We start from the raw sequence: 18,942 nt of genomic DNA, 5'->3' as shown, positions 1-18,942 counted from the left end.
CACACTGGCTCTGCTGTGAAATGGCTATGAATGTCCCATTCACCTATGTGTAGCTCCGTAGCTCAAAAGTCTTGCCTAGAAATCCGTATAATGTGAATTTCTTTGATTAGTCAGCACCTCAAAAAATTGGTTTTTGAAAAGTGTATTTTTTTCGGACAAAGTTTTTTTATTGGCATTTTCAACAGAGAGAAAGAAAAGAATGAAAAAAGAACAAAACAGAGGAAGACATTTGAAACCCTCGACCCGTGCCCAAGCCTTAGGGCTCCGCCCCAGTATCCAGGCTGTCGGACCACTGCAAGCCATTAACATGCATTGAAGAAAAATTAAATAATAATAATAAAAAGTGTATGTTTTTTAAAGTTGATTTTAACAAAAGATAGAATAATGACATTCTAAATGGTCTCCGATTATTGGTGCTGAATTTCTGCGGAATAAAAGCATTTGTAGCACTCTGGGATAAATGTTTTTTGAGTAGATGAAATATTTTAAAATTTCAATGCATGTCAGACTACCTCAAAAGTGATTGAATGGCCTCAGACTCCAGAGGGTTAAACATCAGCATCCAGATGTCAGTACAGAGGGTTCACACATATTGGCACCTTCTCCAGGTGCAGTACACTCCCTAGCCAGCAGTATTTGGACTTATTCAGCTTGTTCATCTCGTCCTGACTCCAGTGGTATTAATTTGCAATTGGTCAGTGCTTTGTTTGTATAATAACCCCTACTCTTCTGGGAAGGCTTTGCATTAAGTGCTGGAACATTGCTGGTGGGATTTGGTACCACTCAGGCTGGGTGTTGATGATGGGTGATTAGGGCCCTATTGGTGGGTTTGAGGTGCTGTCCACTTTCCGGCTGATCTTGATCCCAGATGTTTCCACTTCACGCTCCATCCAGTCGCAGTTGACCAGGGCAGCTCTAGCAGGGCTGGTGTCCTGTGAAGATGCCAGGTGTGAGACTCAGTAATCTCTCCTGTATGGCTGCCCATTTTGCTACCTATGTTAATTGTTGGAGACCACGTGCTTCATTGCTGAAGAATGTGTGCTTAATTATACACCTGTGTCAACAATGGCTGTGGCTTAATAAACCAATTCCTGGTTAAATACTTTTAGCTATAAAATGCCTCATGGTTCTGGTATTAAATCCTCTCTTTTTCATAATTTCAGGTTTACATTTTCAAAATAGAAGGGTTATCTCTGGTGAAGATTTTTCAAGCTTCAGGGAAAATGGTAGGTACTAGATGTGTTGCACTGAAATTGCGCTTAGTCCTATTTAACCATGCAGCTAAACTGGACTTACCCTGGTCACAAAACAATTATGAACCATTTAATTGACCAAAAGTCATGTCCTTCTCTTTCTGTTGATTTTTTACATTACATTTATTTATCAGATGCTTTTATCGAGCTTGACATGGAATACCTCTAGTTCAGGAATTACTTCATTTTTATGAAATTTTTAAAAATTTGATAAATTCTAGCTATTGCTTTCAGCTTAGATTGAATTCAGTCCTGATTCTTACCGGCAGGGGTGTACCATTTAACTAATTATAACCTGTAATTGTAACAATGGTACCAATACATGGTAAATATCTGCTTTACGTATCTAGCAGATAGCAAGGGGTCCCTGATTGGGCATGGAGTTGGGTGGGGGGGGAGGGGGGGTATGTCCGGAGTGTAACTGACTGAATGCTTTGTTGTGACTTGACTTGGTTGCAGATGGGCTCTTACTTTGGCTCCTCATTGTGTGCAGTTGACCTGAACCAGGACGGCCTGTCGGACCTGCTGGTGGGGGCACCGATGCACAGTGAGGTCAGGGACGAGGGCCAGGTGGCCGTCTACCTGAACAGGGGCAACGTGAGTCTATTCTGCTGCTGTCACCTCCTCATACTGTACAGTTAGTGCCGTCTCCTCATGATACCTGCTTACGCCCCAGACTCAGCCACCCCTCCATCCATCCATCCATCTCAAATCCGTAATACAGTGGTCCCTCCTATCCACAGGTGACACATTCACATTGACTACTGCAGTTAGCCAAACTGCTTTTCAAATAAAGGTTATTCTGAAGTTTTATTCTAATTCTCAGGAGATGATGGAACAATGGAAACCATGCCTTTTGTATTTCAAAGGACGAAGGAACAATGGAAAAACACACTACTACACATTGTATAATTTTTTTTTCAGACCACTGTAAACTGCAGATAACTGAAATTGCATTTACTGAAACTGCGGATACGGGGACTCCTGTCCTTCCATTAGACTGTATAGTTTGAGGTTCCAGTGATATGGAGGAAACATCCCAGGAAACGCCAGGCACAAGGCTATGCTCAAGGGAAGCCTTGTCTTAACATATCCTCACCTCTGTGTTGTCAGGGGTACATGGAGGAGACCGGGGTCCTAACAGGGGACAGAGCTTACAACGGCCACTTTGGAGAGTGCATCTCCATGCTGGGTGACATCGATGATGATGGTTATGAAGGTAATGCTTTTATGCAAACCCTTAATACGCAAAATTATGCGTTGATCTGGTAAAGCAGTATTCACAACCAACAATTAGATTTTACATTGATGAGTACCTTGCCTGTCGTCTTGATGACTGATTATAGCTCAATAGGAGGTTGCACCTACCATGTAGTACTTAGTGTCTTCAGGCAGCTGTTGCCTCGGATTTTAAGGAATCAAACACAGGAATTTCGAATGGGACTCGACTCTTGAGATTTTTAAATGAATGATAATTCATTTCCCCAGCTTAGGAGATGTGACTTGTCCAGCCCATTTCCCGGAACCATTAGCCTTGTAAGTGTGGGGTTACCCTTGTTTTGTATTTTTAGGCCGCCCTAGGGACTGGTAATAGTGCTGTTGGACTATCTTTAGGGCTGGTGATGGTGGCGTTGGTCTGTTTCAGGCTGGTGATGGTGGCGTCGGTCTGTGTTTCAGGCTGGTGATGGTGGGGCTTCAGGGGTCATGTTGGTAGTGTGGGACAGGTTTTATGAGCCTTTCTTAACTACTCTTTTACTCACTAGACGTGGCAGTTGGAGCTCCCAAGCAGGATGACTACACTGGAGTAGTATACATTTACCATGGTGACAAAAATGGGATTGTCAGCACTTACTCCATGGTAACCTACCCTCCTGTCTTCCACACTACACTACTACATCGTAAATAATTTGAAAGTCATAACCATAAATACCATAGAGATTATTTGTTCAAATCATGATCAGTTTATTCAATGAAACATCATATGTTATACTACTTTATGCTCCTGTACACTACACTCTGTGCTCTTTCACTCCTTCTCCCTGTGCAGTCCTTGGCTCCTGTTCTCTGCTCTTTTGACTTCTGTTCCCTGTACTTTTTCACTGTTATTCTCTGTGCTCTTTTCCTGATATTATTTGTCTTCCTCTCCTGTTCTCTGTGCTATTCATTTCTGTTTTTTCCTGCTGCTGTTTCATTCTCGGCTGTGTTGTCTTTCACTGCCATTCTCTGTGCTGTCTTCTAGAAACTGACCGGTCGCAGCATCCACCCTTCCCTACGCATGTTTGGTCAGGCAATCTCTGGTGGTGTGGACATGGACCAGAACGGTTACCCAGGTGGGGGGGGTCTTCAGTGGGCTTTGGGGCCACGCTGTCTTATTCTCATTCCCATGGCCATATCGATCACAGCAGAATTTTAGACAGACTCCCAGTCTCCCAGTGGTCTTAGTGACCTTCTCACGGAGGTCAGCCTTCAAGGATTAAAGATGTTACAGGAGACATGTGAGAAAAACCTCTTTTATGGATCTCTAACATGGAAGGTGCAATTCTGATTAAAAATTTGAAATACCTGTATTTAGCGTAAAAAATCACCTTATCTTTGCTAAGACATTGTGCTCACACATAATGAGTGAGATTTAGAGGTTAACTTTGGATAAAAGGAGCCCAATGTCAGAAGACTGGAGACAACACTTCTATCTCAAGATTTCAGACATGGTGAGATGTCTGTAGAAAGCGGCTTGATACACGCCTCTGGCATTTTGTTTACTACATTCCACATGACGGTACGGCTTGAAGCAGAACAGTTAGTTGTGCTGACGTTGTTGGACTGTCGCCTCTGAGCTCACTGGCTTGTGCTTTCTGTGTTGCAGATGTGACTGTTGGAGCCTTCATGTCTGACAGTGTGGTGTTACTCAGGTGAATGGGGACCCGTCTGTCGTCGGCTTACACACCGTGCATGTTGCTGCACACAGTCACGCTGACAACCTCAATACCTTCATGTGGGGACCATAGGCACACTTTCGGCACATTGTGTCATACTGTAGATAATGAGTGACGTTTTGAGGAAAAGGAATATTCTAGTCAAACAATTCCTGTGTTGTGATCTGGCTAAATGATTCCAGGAAGTTTAAGTAAGGATTTGCACATAGTCTTGTTCAGAGCTCATACTGAAAACCCATCTGAGAGTGGAGTGTCAATTTTAGTTTGTGCATGGATTAAATATGCTCTGTCACTGTCCTGTCACGGTTTGTGTGCCCCAGTAAAAGCTCCTGGTCCTTGGGGCGGAGTGGTTTAATCACCAGAACCTGATAGTCACATCATCATTTCTAACTGCTCAAGTTTTTTAACTTCAGTGCTGCAGGAGTTTAAAATACAGTGTGATTCCATTCTGTTAGACAACGTCAGGGAGACTGTAGTGGGTCTGGCTGCAACACACTGTCGCCTCCTGCAGGTCGAGGCCTGTTATTACTGTGGATGTGTCCATACTTCTGCCCCCATCCATCAACATCACAGCACCGTCGTGCCATGATGGCCCTCAGCACCTGAATTGCCTGAACGTCACCCTGTGCCTGAGTTTCCGAGGGCTGCAGGTACCAGGCCACATTGGTGAGTGTATCTATAAGTGTCCGTCAGTGTTTCATGGCTTCTTTTTATGTATCTGTGTTTATATGTGTGCAAGTGGATCTGTTTCTGCTTTCTGTGTTTCTCCTTCATGCCTTTTCCATACTTCAGTCTGTGGCATGTGACGGAAGGCGTGTAATGCCCACGTATGTGCTGTCAGGGGCGTGTGCAGTAACAGGCGGCACGGAACAGGGCGTGTTATGTGAAAGGAAAGTGTGAATAAGGGCTCTCTGTCTGCTGCAGCCTGGGTTTGGCTCTGCCTCTGGAAAGAAAGCACCTAATGCTGAGAGACCTGCCCTTCCTCCAGCGGGGGGGGGGGGGGGGCTGCCGAGGTCGTAGTTACCTTCCACAGACAGGGTCCTTCTGGTGAATGCAGCCCCATCCTGTATTATACACTGTTGTTGACCTTAGTGAGATTGTTTGCCGAATGTAAATGCTGGTTCAAGGAATGAAGTAACATGGCCCTGTGGGTGGAGCAAAAGCCAGCCAGCCGCAGGGGCTCCAGCACTGTCACTGAGATCAGGTGCATGCTATTGAAGCGTGGCACTGGACATGAGCAATGATGCTGCATCAGCACAGACACTACAACACACATATACAGTCTATTGGAATGATTCACAGTTACAAACTGTGCTGCAGAGTCACAGCAACTTGCTGCATTTTAGAATGATTCCAAGTGATGTATCATAACAGACTGTAAGGTCTTATTGTGTAGCAAAATTATAAATTGTGTTACGGTACAAGTCAAAGTTACAAACTAACAGAATCACAGTGATTTACTGTGTAACAGAATCACTAACAGTGATAATCACTGAGGGATACACAGTGTCACAATCCCAGTGATGCGCTGTGTAACAAAGGCTTTCAGTGACTGTGTAACCTAATAATTCCCAGTCACACGCAGAATGATACACACATTGGTAAATTCATTGTCCAAACTTGGACAAAAGCCAAGTTCCACATCTCCTCGAGAGCGAGGGCTCAACCTCTGTCAGCTGTAAATTTGCAGTGGGGGCTTTGCAGTGGAGGGTTGGGGTTAGAAAGCCCCAGCCACACTTCATCTCCTGATGGAGCTCTCATCCTTTGCATGGAGCACCTCAGCCTTGTCTCCCAGCTCTGTACCTCTTTCCTTGTTACTCTGAGACCATTTTAGAAGATGGCTTGTTTCCTGAAAAGAAGCACTCACAATATTTGGGGCTGTCCAACTCTGGGTATTAATATTTAGTTTAGTCATGTTATTTTATGAGGGGGAGGTTGGCAAAAAGAAAGTGAAAATGACCTTTCACCTTTAAAATCCCCCCAGGCTTAATTTCTATCTGACTTGTGATGCCCTGGGGAACTGGGAGTCACATTCCATGAGTGCCTGACTCCCATGAAGAAGGCCTCCCTTCAGTGAGGAGACATGGGCCTGCATTGTACGGGCTTACGAGCCGCTTTGTATTTCCATATGTCCAGGGAGTGTTCCTCTTTGGAAACCAGTTCCATTCCTTTTGCCTAAACACCTCCCAGAGGAACCTGCACTGCTGATCTTCTCTCTGTCCCACATGATGCAGAGTTGCTGTACAACTTGACAGCTGATGTGGAGAAGCGGAGGAGAAGTCAGCCCACGAGAGTGTTATTTGCACTTAACGGGGAGCTGATTGGAGCTGTGAGTGAGAAGATCCACCTGAGCATCAAGCAGCCGGTGTGTCAGCCCTACGTGGCCTACGTCAAGGTGGGTCCCTCCTGCCCTCTGTAGTGGCCCAGCCATTCTCAGCGGATGCTTCTTTTATTGTGTTCTACTGTTCCGCTGAAGTAATCCTGTGCAAAGCCCGTGAAGGATCCATAAAACATTAAGAGAGTCTGAGTTTTCTGTTGATGTTTATCCCAGAAAAACAGCAGCTCTGAGCAGGCTTTTTCAGTTACATGATATTTGCTGATTCACTTATTATATGTGCTTTAATATGTCGTTCATGCAAAGACATGGAAAAGGGCATGTGAGACAGGTCCCATCACAAAGACGTTTTCATCTCAGACCCCGCTGGTTCCTGGATTAGAGCCGTATGCCTGGGGTTAGGAGTATTAGAATCCTGCATTTTCATGTGTAACTTACTGATCCCTATCTAGGTTCTATAACAGAGTTAGTATTTGCCACTGTGTTCGAAAGAGGGAGTCTCACATAACCCAATCGGCACTTTGGGGACCTCAGACCACCCATTTTGACTCGCTGTTAGCCCACAGTTAGTGGGATAGAGCTCCCTGCTTTCTGCTTTGCTTGTCTGTGGGACACAGCTTGTGGTGCCTTCACCTCAGGCTTAAAAGATGAGTTTCCAGTATGCTGACACACTCATAGTTTAGTGCTGTTGCAGAACTCGGCTTCAGTAAAATGTTTAAATCTTTTGCATTTGGGTTTTTTTAGTGAACATAAAGTTTCGTTTAACAGGGTTATTTCCACCGATCATTAACAAGCGTCTTTGTCATGCTGTACTTGTTGTGTCTGTGTACATCCAAGTTCCTGTGCAGCGTCTGCTGTCGTCGTTCATAATCGCTCTTGTCTGTGTCATATTCCACAGACATGTTCTGTGATTGTTTTTTGAGTCATCTACCTCTCACCCTGACCTTGCCTGAACATTGTCGGATTTTCTAGCTGCCTAGTTTGAGGTCCTGCTCAGCAAGCCCAGACCCAATCATTAGCCAGTCGACCTTTAAATTAGATATTTGTGGCGTCGCATGTCTGGGTGGAAAATTGTAGAGGGGGCATCATGAGTGGTGTGGCCTTTCAGCAGCTTAGACAGGCTGCAGGCCCACACCGCGATGTTCTGTGATCTATCATAGGACAAGGAGTTACAAGGATGCCCCAACATCCGGACCCTGGAGCTGAGGGTCCCATTTCAGGCATGGTGACTAAGCCAGCTTCTAAATCACAAGTGCCAGGAATATTCTAATATTCAAGATTGAAAATTCAGAATGGTTTTCTCTCATCCTGGGAACATGGGGGCAGCATGTTAGGGAAAGAAATCAGGTACTGAAGTTCCGTGAACAAAAGTTTAGTTTAAAACAAATATTCACTTGTAAGAAAAAAAAGTACAGAATTATTACAAGAACACTATTTTGTTATTTGTAAAACTCTGCACCAAAGTAATGTAAATTCACAATGAGTGGATTGTGCGTTTAAACCCTGGTCGGCGAGTTACTGGTGCATTATGGGAATGACTGAGAACAGAGGCCAAAGGGCCAGATTCAGGCGTTAGGGCTTGACTGCTCTCTCTCCATCTGTATGTGTGGAGTTGAGCCTGCAGGCAGGGTAACAGGAAACAGCTGTGCTCCCAACTACCACCTCCCCACCACACACACACACACAGATGCAGAACCGTGAACCATGAGTTCATTTTATCAGATATATCTCTCTAATGGCAAAGGTTAATGCACGTCTCACATTTTTAGAAACTATAACATATTCATAATAATGCAATTTATGTATAGAGCCTTAGAACTTTATTGATCATTATCCTTGGATTATGTGTCTCCAGAGGAAGCCAATGAAACTCCCCGCTTATAAGTAGAAACCAAAGCCACAGCCCTATCAGTGTGAGCCCACAGGGCTTCCCATCCCTCCACCGTGCGCCTTCTCCATTTTCGCTGTCTGAGCGCCAGCGATCCCTGGTAAACTTTTTAAAGAAATGTAGCATTTGTCCTCGCAGTAGTGTGCCCGTGCTTTGGTAATTTTATCCATGTTAGGACAAATGCTTTCGCCTGAGTACATTTACACATACCAGAGCATGGGGACTGAGTATTTATGCATTATGGGTCGCCTCTTATTTCATATACATTATGAAGTGCCTGTATTCCTAGCACATTTTTAATTCATAATGGAATATTTCTTGGGCAGTCATGTGGAATGTACCATGATCACTACGGACAGGCACTTCCTCTCCAGGGAAATGAAAACCTCTTTTCTGATTGGCTGCCCTGGGCTACAGGTCTGGTAATTGATGACTGACAGCAAACAGGCAATTTCCTTGTATTACATATAGTGAAGGTGATTCCAGGATAAAGTTCTCCTTTGTGTGAGAGTCTAAGCCCGGTGTGATCATGAGGCACCCTCTGGAAGCTGATCCAGTCCTGCTAACCCCCAGCAGCTGGCCGGTATCACAGGGGATTTGAAACTGAGGCCAGTCCCATGCTGGTCTTCCTGTTTACTCTTAAGGGACACTGACTTTTATTCCTATTATAAACACAGGTTGTTTTTCTTTTTTAATCGTCTTCATTTTGCAAATGAACAGTTATCCTTGTGTTTTCTTGTTGTATTTAGGAATTTAGTAATGAAACTCCCTTAAAGTAGTGAAATGCTACTGGATGAGAAGTCAGAGAGCTGCCAGCTTGAGTCTGTAAACACAGAAATACTATCTGCACTGATATATACAGGGATTTATGGGGATAACTGGCCCCAGTAGTCTTTGTGAAGCACTGATGGTGGCCTTAGTAAAATGTTACAATGCCAAGGCAACAAAGCTAAGAACATTTAACATTATGACTTCATTTATAGGAGAATAGCACATATATTTGGAGCTTCAAATGAGCTTAGACAACTCGGCACTGTTTAAGATATGAAAAGCTCTGCGTTGTACTGAATCGTTAGTGATACGGGGTTGGGGGACATGGCTGTACTGGATGGAGCGTCAGTGATGTGGAATTGGGGGACATGGCTGTACTGGATGGAGCATCAGTTATACGGGGTTGGGGGACATGGCTGCACTGGATGGAGCATCAGTGATATGGGGTTGGGGGACATGGCTGCACTGGATGGAGCGTCAGTGATACGGGGTTGGGGGACATGGCTGTACTGGATGGAGCGTCAGTGATACGGGGTTGGGGGACATGGCTGTCCTGGATGGAGCATCAGTTATACGGGGTTGGGGGACATGGCTGCACTGGATGGAGCATCAGTGATATGGGGTTGGGGGACATGGCTGCACTGGATGGAGCGTCAGTGATATGGGGTTGGGGGACATGGCTGCACTGGATGGAGCGTCAGTGATATGGGGTTGGGGGATGTTAGAGAAATATGTACTTTTTTTATTGTCATTTTGCTGGATACCATTTCTTAAAAATAACACCCTGCAGCAGCTTGATCTTAATTTAGCAATAACACGTCTTAAGAACTGTCGCTTGAATATTTCCACCCCATACATGGTGATAAACAATGTTGAATGTTATTTGCATATCCTGTTTGTGTACCTCAATAAAAGATACTGCGAGGGGAGTTCCTCTTTCGAAATTGGCTGTGTCAGGCTGAGAGGCTGACACCTCGAAGTCAGGACCAGACTTCCCTTGCAGCAAGTAAAAAGTCATTACAGCTGGCCGTGTTGTTCTGTGTTCAGTGACTGGTTGGTTTCCAGCGTATCTTTAGAAGAAGATAACCCTAACAGGGGACATGGCTGTACTGGATGGAGCGTCAGTGATACGGGGTTGGGGGACATGGCTGTACTGGATGGAGCGTCAGTGATATGAGGTTGGGGGACATGGCTGTACTGGATGGAGCGTCAGTGATACGGGGTTGGGGGACATAGCTGTACTGGATGGAGCGTCAGTGATACGGGGTTGGGGGACATGGCTGTACTGGATGGAGCGTCAGTGATATGGGGTTGGGGGACATGGCTGCACTGGATGGAGCGTCAATGATATGGGGTTGGGGGACATGGCTGTACTGGATGGAGCGTCAGTGATACGGGATTGGGGGACATGGCTGCACTGGATGGAGCGTCAATGATATGGGGTTGGGGGACATGGCTGTACTGGATGGAGCGTCAGCGATACGGGATTGGGGGACATGGCTGTACTGGATGGAGCGTCAGTGATACGGGGTTGGGGGACATGGCTGTACTGGATGGAGCGTCAGTGATACGGGGTTGGGGGACATGGCTGTACTGGATGGAGCGTCAGTGATACGGGGTTGGGGGACATGGCTGTACTGGATGGAGCGTCAGTGATACGGGGTTGGGGGACATGGCTGTACTGGATGGAGCGTCAGTGATACGGGGTTGGGGGACATGGCTGTACTGGATGGAGCGTCAATGATATGGGGTTGGGGGACATGGCTGTACTGGATGGAGCGTCAGTGATACGGGGTTGGGGGACATGGCTGTACTGGATGGAGCGTCAGTGATACGGGATTGGGGGACATGGCTGTACTGGATGGAGCGTCAGTGATACGGGGTTGGGGGACATGGCTGTACTGGATGGAGCGTCAGTGATACGGGGTTGGGGGACATGGCTGTACTGGATGGAGCGTCAGTGATACGGGGTTGGGGGACATGGCTGTACTGGATGGAGCGTCAGTGATACGGGGTTGGGGGACATGGCTGTACTGGATGGAGAGTCAATGATATGGGGTTGGGGGACATGGCTGTACTGGATGGAGCGTCAGTGATACGGGGTTGGGGGACATGGCTGTACTGGATGGAGCGTCAGTGATACGGGATTGGGGGACATGGCTGTACTGGATGGAGCGTCAGTGATACGCGGTTGGGGGCACATGGCTGTACTGGATGGAGTGTCAGTGATACGGGGTTGGGGGACATGGCTGTACTGGATGGAGCGTCAGTGATACGGGGTTGGGGGACATGGCTGTACTGGATGGAGCGTCAGTGATACGGGGTTGGGGGACATGGCTGTACTGGATGGAGCGTCAGTGATACGGGGTTGGGGGACATGGCTGTACTGGATGGAGCGTCAGTGATACGGGGTTGGGGGACATGGCTGTACTGGATGGAGGGCCAGCTGAAAAGCCTTAGTTCCACCTGTTCCACGTTACTGAAAATATTATAAACTGGCGTGCTGTGCTTTCTTTCAGCCAGTGACCCCGGCCATTTTGGGAATTCGCTGTTTAAATGTGTGCTTTATCTGTCTTATTTTTGTCTTTGATTTTGAGTTGGTGTCCTGCTATGGTCTCATAAGGTTTTATCCCACCCTGTGATGGAAAGGCTACTATATGACTGGCTTAACCCATGTGTTTATAGACAAATAGTATATGAATAGAATATGACCACTGAGTGGTTAAAGGCCGTGGGTTTGACCCTGTGGGTGGGATGTGTGTCTTTGTATTGTTCAGATTTCAGTCTGTTTTTGTAATAATTCTGTAGTATTATAATATTCCTGGCATTTGTGATTTAGATGCTGGTTCCGTCACCATGTTGAAAATGGGGTCTGGAGCTCTGGGGCCTGCGTGTCAGTGAATCACACTGAGCTCCTCATGTCGTGCTAGATCACAGAACATGGCGGTGTAGCTCTGCAGCGGGTCTAAGGTGCTGAAAGGCCACAGCACTCGGGACGCCTCCACCAGCTGTCCTGCGGTCTGTGCTGATGATTTTGCCCTGTGCCTTTGCATGTGACGGTCAAATACTACTGAAACATTTATTATTAGACTAGACTGAATGCATTTAGCGAAGTATTAACACTTCCACAGAAGAGTGGAAGACCTAACAGCAGGTTATGCATTTAGCTGAAATTTACTATGTAATAGATTCTGCAGAGAGGTACTTTGGTATTGGCAGGCAAACAGACTGATGTCTGGAATGTGGATTGTTAGGTGAATGAACTGAATGAACTGACTAGCTGATCAGTTCAGCAGACGTCTCCTAACTATGCATGCTGTTTCCTTTTGGAAGTGTCCATGTATTGTGACTCTTAAGGTGATAGTTTAGCAGTCACTGCATATCTTTAAATTTAAAAGGTCACTGTTAGGGATTTAGATGTTCACCAAAACTGGACATTATTTCTTCATGTTCTGAAACAAAGTCCTTGAAGTTCCTCCTTGTCTGCTGAGGGTGATGGGCAAGCTGCTGTAGGAATTTCGTCAGAATGACAGAGGAAGGTTTAAAACTCTCCTGGCAGGGCTAGACAACATCAACAACAGCAGAGTCACAGTACAGAGACTTGGCTGTAGATAAGTTAACAAAAATGAAACTGCAAATCCATCGTTATCTGATTGGCACCTAAACTGGTGAGGTCCATTTTAACGGCCCTAATGAGCTTTAAGCCCATACCTCTATACTTGTGACTAAAGTATAACTGCTAGATAAGACTGTAAGGCTGTTTTAACATACATTTTCAACTATGTTCTTTTGGTTGCTGCTAAATGTATAGATAACTAGTCCTCACCTGGGTTACCTGAAATCTCTGTACAATGGCCAACCAGAATACCCAAGATGACCCTTGGATTAACTGATTGAATCCATGTGACCCTCCCTTACTTAGATAAAGCTGCTTCTAAGGAGGGATGTGAGCCTCCTGTGAGCAGGACGCTCCTGGTTTGTCGTAGTTTGGTGCTGGGCTGGGAGTAGAGCTTTGTCCTCAGTGTGAACCGGGGCTCTTGAGTAACATAGCGCAGCTGGATCTTGTGACGGCCTGGAACGCGACTGGGAGCGGGAATGTCTGGAATGGAGCGATTTGCCTCCCCTCTGTATCCCGCGGTTCCCGAAATGCCCTTTTCTGAAGCTGACCTTTCCATCACACCTGAAATTCGTCACCCTCACCGTTTCGGACATCAGTCTGCCCCTTCATCTCTTCCCTGTATATTAATTAGCGTTTGTGGTGTCGGGTTGCTTTCCGCCATTCTCAGCATGCTCATCTACCTTCGTATCCTCCTCTCTGCCCTTGATGAAGTATCTGTGACAATTTTGTAACTTGCTACCAGTGTTACTATAAGGGTACTTGATTTTTTTCTGGGCAGAATTTCTCAGTAAAACAGCAGGATCCCTACTTGAATTAGAAACTTATTTCATCATAATCGCCAGCGGGATCTGTGAGCGGATTCCATTTGTTGTTGCGGTACTCCTGTCACTGCGCGGGTACCATGACCGAACCGCAGTGTTTATGCTGTGCTTGTGTAAGAAGCACGTATTTCTCACTTTCTGTCTGGCTGCATTGCCTGTGATACTCTGAGTGAACCCACCGTGGAACCGAATGGTCACATCTGCTGATGTGCCAGCCAGTGTTTTCTGGTATGTTCTGAGAGTGCGGCCCTGTTTTGCCTTTACCAGTTTATGATTGGCATTAACAGACTGGCACTCGGCACGCTCTGAGAGGCAGGTGAAAGACCTACTCGTTGTATTGGTCACCAGTGGGCAGATACCTGGGTACTTTGAGTTTCGTTGTGGGGATGTTGCACTGGCCACCATGAGCGGTAAGAACTGGGGAATGGAGCAAGAAAAGCGAGAAGAGAAAAGTGAGAAGAGAAATGTGAGAAGTCTCCGGGCGCTTTTCAATGGATATTTCTTCATTCCAGGTCTAACGTCTTACTCTAAGCCAAAGATGTAAATTATGTGGGGGTACAAGGACAACCTTAGTGGGCTGGATCTAAACGTTAAACATTTGCAAAATGCAGTGATGCCTCTAGATTTAGACCGGCAGCATTGGACAGAATTCAAAGTTGAAGTAAAATACAGCCAGAGCAGAGTAAGGTCTGCATCTTCCCATCCGTTTTCATAATTAGGTCCCAGTCTAAAAGTTTGACTTAAGATAAACACTTCTGAAAGCCCAGGGGATCCTTGTTTCCAAACAACATGTTCCAGTATTAAACCCTGTAAGTTATGAGGAAGACCTGGTGAATCATGCTGGGCTTATGTGTGTGTGTGCATATGTGCGTGTGTCCATATGTGCACGTGTGCATATGTGCGTGTGTGCATATGTGTGTCTGTGCATATGTGTGTGTGTGCATATGTGCGTGTGTCCATATGTGCGTGTGTGCATATGTGCGTGTGTGCATATGTGCGTGTGTCCATATGTGTGTGTGTGCATATGTGCGTGTGTGCATATGTGCGTGTGTGCGTATGTGCGTGTGTCCATATGTGTGCGTGTGCATATGTGTGTGCATATGTGCGTGTGTCCATATGTGTGCGTGTGCATATGTGTGTGCATATGTGCGCGTGTATATGTGCGCGTGTGCATATGTGCGTGTGTGCATATATGTGTGCGCATATGTGCGCGTGTCCATATGTGCGCGTGTGCATATGTGCGTGTGTCCATATGTGCGTGTGTCCATATGTGCGTGTCCATATGTGCGTGTGTGCATATGTGCGTCTGTCCATATGTGCGCGTGTCCATATGTGCGCGTGTGCATATGTGCGTGTGTGCATATGTGCGTGTGTCCATATGTGCGTATGTGCATATGTGCGTGTGTGCATATGTGCGTATGTGCTTCTGTGCGTGTGTGCATATGTGCGTGTGTCCATATGTGCGTGTGTGCATATGTGCGTATGTGCATATGTGCGCGTGTGCATATGTGCGCGTGTGCATATGTGCGTGTGTGCATATATGTGTGCGCATATGTGCGCGTGTCCATATGTGCGCATGTGCATATGTGCGTGTGTGCGTATTTGTGTGCGCATATGTGCGCGTGTCCATATGTGCGCGTGTGCATATGTGCGTGTGTGCATATATGTGTGCACATATGTGCGCGTGTCCATATGTGTGTGTGTCCATATGTGCGCGTGTGCATATGTGCGTGTGTCCATATGTGCGTATGTGCGTGTGTCCATATGTGCGTGTGTGCATATGTGCGTGTGTCCATATGTGCGTGTGTGCATATGTGTGTGTGTCCATATGTGCATATGTGCGTGTGTCCATATGTGCGTGTGCGCATATGTGCGTGTGTCCATATGTGCGTGTGTCCATATGTGCGTATGTGCGTGTGTCCATATGTGCGTATGTGCGTGTGTGCATATGTGTGTGTGTCCATATGTGCGTATGTGCGTGTGTCCATATGTGCGTATGTGCGTGTGTGCATATGTGTGTGTGTCCATATGTGCGTATGTGCGTGTGTCCATATGTGCGTGTGTGCATATGTGCGTGTGTGCATATGTGCGTGTGTCCATATGTGCGTGTGTCCATATGTGCGCGTGTGCATATGTGCGTGCGTGCGTGTGTCCATATGTGCGTATGTGCGTGTGTGCGTATGTGCGTGTGTCCATATGTGCGTATGTGCGTGTGTCCATATGTGCGTGTGTGCATATGTGCGTGTGTCCATATGTGCGTGTGTGCGTATGTGCGTGTGTCCATATGTGCGTATGTGCGTTTGTGCATATGTGCGTGTGTGCATATGTGCGTGTGTCCATATGTGCGTGTGTCCATATGTGCGTGTGTGCATATGTGCGTGTGTGCATATGTGTGTGTGTCCATATGTGCGTGTGTGCATATGTGCGTGTGTGCATATGTGCGTGTGTCCATATGTGCGTGTGTGCATATGTGCGTGTGTCCATATGTGCGTGTGTGCATATGTGCGTGTGTGCATATGTGTGTGTGTCCATATGTGCGTGTGTCCATATGTGCGCGTGTGCATATGTGCGTGTGTGCGTGTGTCCATATGTGCGTATGTGCGTGTGTGCGTATGTGCGTGTGTGCGTATGTGTGTGTGTCCATATGTGTGTGTGTGCATATGTGCGTGTGTGCATATGTGCGTGTGTCCATATGTGCGTTTGTGCATATGTGTGTGTGTCCATATGTGCGTGTGTCCATATGTGCGTGTGTGCATATGTGCAGTCGTCGGGAAAAGATTCCAGTAACACCTCAACCTCTGTATGAGTATGTGTCTGCTTAGTACATAAGAAGACTATTCCATACTATAACTGCAATAAGTACATTTACAAACGAGGGGAGGCCATTCGGCCCATCAAGCTCTTTTGGGGAGAACTTAACTAAAACTAATACTTAACTAATAGCTCAGAGTTGTTAAAATGTGTTTAAAGGACCTCAGGGTTTTAGCTTGTGCTACACTAACAGGAAGACTATTCCATGCTCTGCTTGGCTGTTCCCGGAGCAGAAAAGGGCTGATTTGTGTGCATTTGAATTGATTTGCTAAATCAGGATTCATGGATGTTGTAGGATTTGAATCCATGAAAACTTAACAAGCCCCAGATAGCAGATGCATTATGGGCAATTGGGTTGAAAATTCCATACATTTCTATAATTCTCCCGTTCCATTGCTATGATACAAATCTGCTCTGTCACAGACCGTTTAGGGAATGTCACTGCTAGCTGATAAGCCCGTTGCTAACTTGCTTCTATCCATAGGCCTCCTTATCTGGGGTCTTGCCTACTGATCCTGCTAGCTTACTTTCCTCCAGGTTTAGCTTTTGTTTTGCCTGTTGGGGAGCAAATGGCTCATACTGTTGGGATGTTTGTGTTTTCTAGCATGGAGACCTGGAGATAAACTTCAGTGGGGAGGGGGGTTCACTGCCAAGTTCAGGACAGCTGAGCTTGGTATCCTGGTCTCAGAAAGCTGAGCCCAGGGTGTGTCGGACCAACATGAAGCAAGAACTTGCCATCAGCACTATCTGTATCAGATTATAGAAAGCCCTCTGTGTTGTGCGCCTGAGAGGGTGGTCAGTTGGCCCCTTTGGGCTGGTGACCCCCACTTCTGAAGGATTAACTTTTCACACAGAGCACAGCAGAGTGTAACTATAATGGAGTACAGTAACAGAAGCGGATTGTATTTCCTGCTATGATTTTAAGTTCTGCAGGGGCAGGTTTGTTGACGGAGTGGTGAGTAGGTGAGAAATAGAAATGTCAATCATATGTTGTATGTTTATATACTGACCAATCAGACGGCCCGGTATGTTCGTGTGCAGTCAGTATTGTTGCCTATATTTGTGTGAGGTATGCACAGCACAGTTGCTGATATCCTTTTAATGTGGCTCTTAAAACAGACAGCTATTCATCAGCAGCCAGTCTGGGGCATATCGGGGCTTTGGAAATGGAAAGTTTCCTAAAATACAGTAGGTGGGCCAGCAGAGCTTAATGGAGCCTTTTAATGCTGAGATAATAAAAAGCTGGAGCACCTGAGATGATGTGGTATGACCTTATATCCTGACGCCACCCTGCTCACTGCAGGGGCAGAGGACGCGCCCCTGCTCAGGTCACTGGATGACCGTTCTTTTCTCACCTGTCCAGTACATGTATATCTTTCGCTTTGACTATGGCAGTGTCCCCGGTCACTTTGTCCAGTGGCATTCCTTTCCTTTCCTAAGCCCAGACAGTCCATGTTTTTGCTCCATCCCAGCTCCTGGTAGCGAGGGAGCTAAAGTATGATCTGTCGGGCAAAAATATCTGGGGGTCCCCTAGGACAAAGGAGCTTGGAGGGAATGAGAACGTGGACTGTCTGGGGGGCCGAAGACCAGGTCGCCTTTCTATCAGTATTTCTCCGCCCGTCCTTGTGGATCAGTGATAGTCCAGGTGATAATGTTGCACATACAGACAGGATGAGAGGAAAGAAAAGGTTATTATCTTCTATGATGATATGTCCTTGTCAGACTAACTGTGCCTTCACTCCAGTCTTACACCACATTCTTTGAAATATGAGTTAAATTATTGAAAGCTGTGGAGCACTGCACATTGTTTGAGACACGTGTACCTGGGCTTTGCTACAAAGGAGTTCACATACTCCATTAATTAGTGCAGTGCCTGCTAAATCAAGTCGCTACCACCTGATTAGGGAAAGCTAATCAATGAATTGCACTTTTGTCTGTGAGATACTACCAGTAGTGTTTGAGAGTTCATACCCGTGACTTTGCTCCACGTGTGCCATCTCTTTGGGGCAGCGGAGTGGCTTATAATGCTGCCGTTCCGTGCGCCTGTGTTCCCACAGAAAGAGGTGAAGGATGTCTTCTCGCCCATCGTGTTCGAAGCGGCCTACAGCCTCGGTCAGCACTTGCTGGGGGGGTCTGAGAGAGAGCTGCCCCCGCTGACCCCAGTGCTTCGCTGGAAGAAGGGCCACCGCATTGCCCAGACCAACATGGTGAGCACGCTGCCTACCCGCACTGCAACTTACATCACTGTCCCCACAATATTCAATAAATGAATGTTACATTTATAAAATGCTTTTCAAGACACCCAAAGCACTTTATTTAACCAATGGGGAGCCATTTCAACCACCCCCATCTGGATGATGCAACAGCAGCCATTCTGGGCCAGTCAGCAGTCCTGCAAAAACGGAGGGCGCTCTGTGTTTTACAAGCCTTGTGCTAAAGTCTGCTGTCCTGTTTCTCCCTGCGGCATATTCACTGTACCTGCAGCATGTTCTTTAAGTTAAGGGCATGTCA

The 18,942-nt window shown here is 46.4% G+C and overlaps 1 protein-coding gene across 1 annotated transcript in view; it reads left to right on the top strand.

Annotated features, from left to right (window-relative positions):
• LOC125727473 (integrin alpha-9-like) overlaps window positions 1-18,742 on the top strand; it is a 39,078-nt gene extending 20,336 nt beyond the window's left edge. The window contains exons 9-17 of the mRNA XM_049004218.1: window positions 1,164-1,226; window positions 1,713-1,850; window positions 2,367-2,472; window positions 3,017-3,111; window positions 3,493-3,583; window positions 4,117-4,162; window positions 4,698-4,852; window positions 6,421-6,581; window positions 18,489-18,742. Coding sequence (XP_048860175.1) covers window positions 1,164-1,226; window positions 1,713-1,850; window positions 2,367-2,472; window positions 3,017-3,111; window positions 3,493-3,583; window positions 4,117-4,162; window positions 4,698-4,852; window positions 6,421-6,581; window positions 18,489-18,701 — 1,068 coding nt within the window. The 3' untranslated portion in view covers window positions 18,702-18,742. The remainder of the gene's footprint in view (window positions 1-1,163; window positions 1,227-1,712; window positions 1,851-2,366; window positions 2,473-3,016; window positions 3,112-3,492; window positions 3,584-4,116; window positions 4,163-4,697; window positions 4,853-6,420; window positions 6,582-18,488) is intronic.
• The last annotated feature ends 200 nt before the right edge of the window (window positions 18,743-18,942 follow it).

Source organism: Brienomyrus brachyistius, unplaced genomic scaffold (genome assembly GCF_023856365.1).
Source record: "Brienomyrus brachyistius isolate T26 unplaced genomic scaffold, BBRACH_0.4 scaffold98, whole genome shotgun sequence".
Lineage (NCBI taxonomy): Eukaryota > Metazoa > Chordata > Actinopteri > Osteoglossiformes > Mormyridae > Brienomyrus > Brienomyrus brachyistius.
The sequence above is the reverse complement of the archived record's forward strand: the minus strand, read 5'-3'. Positions and strand labels throughout refer to the sequence as shown.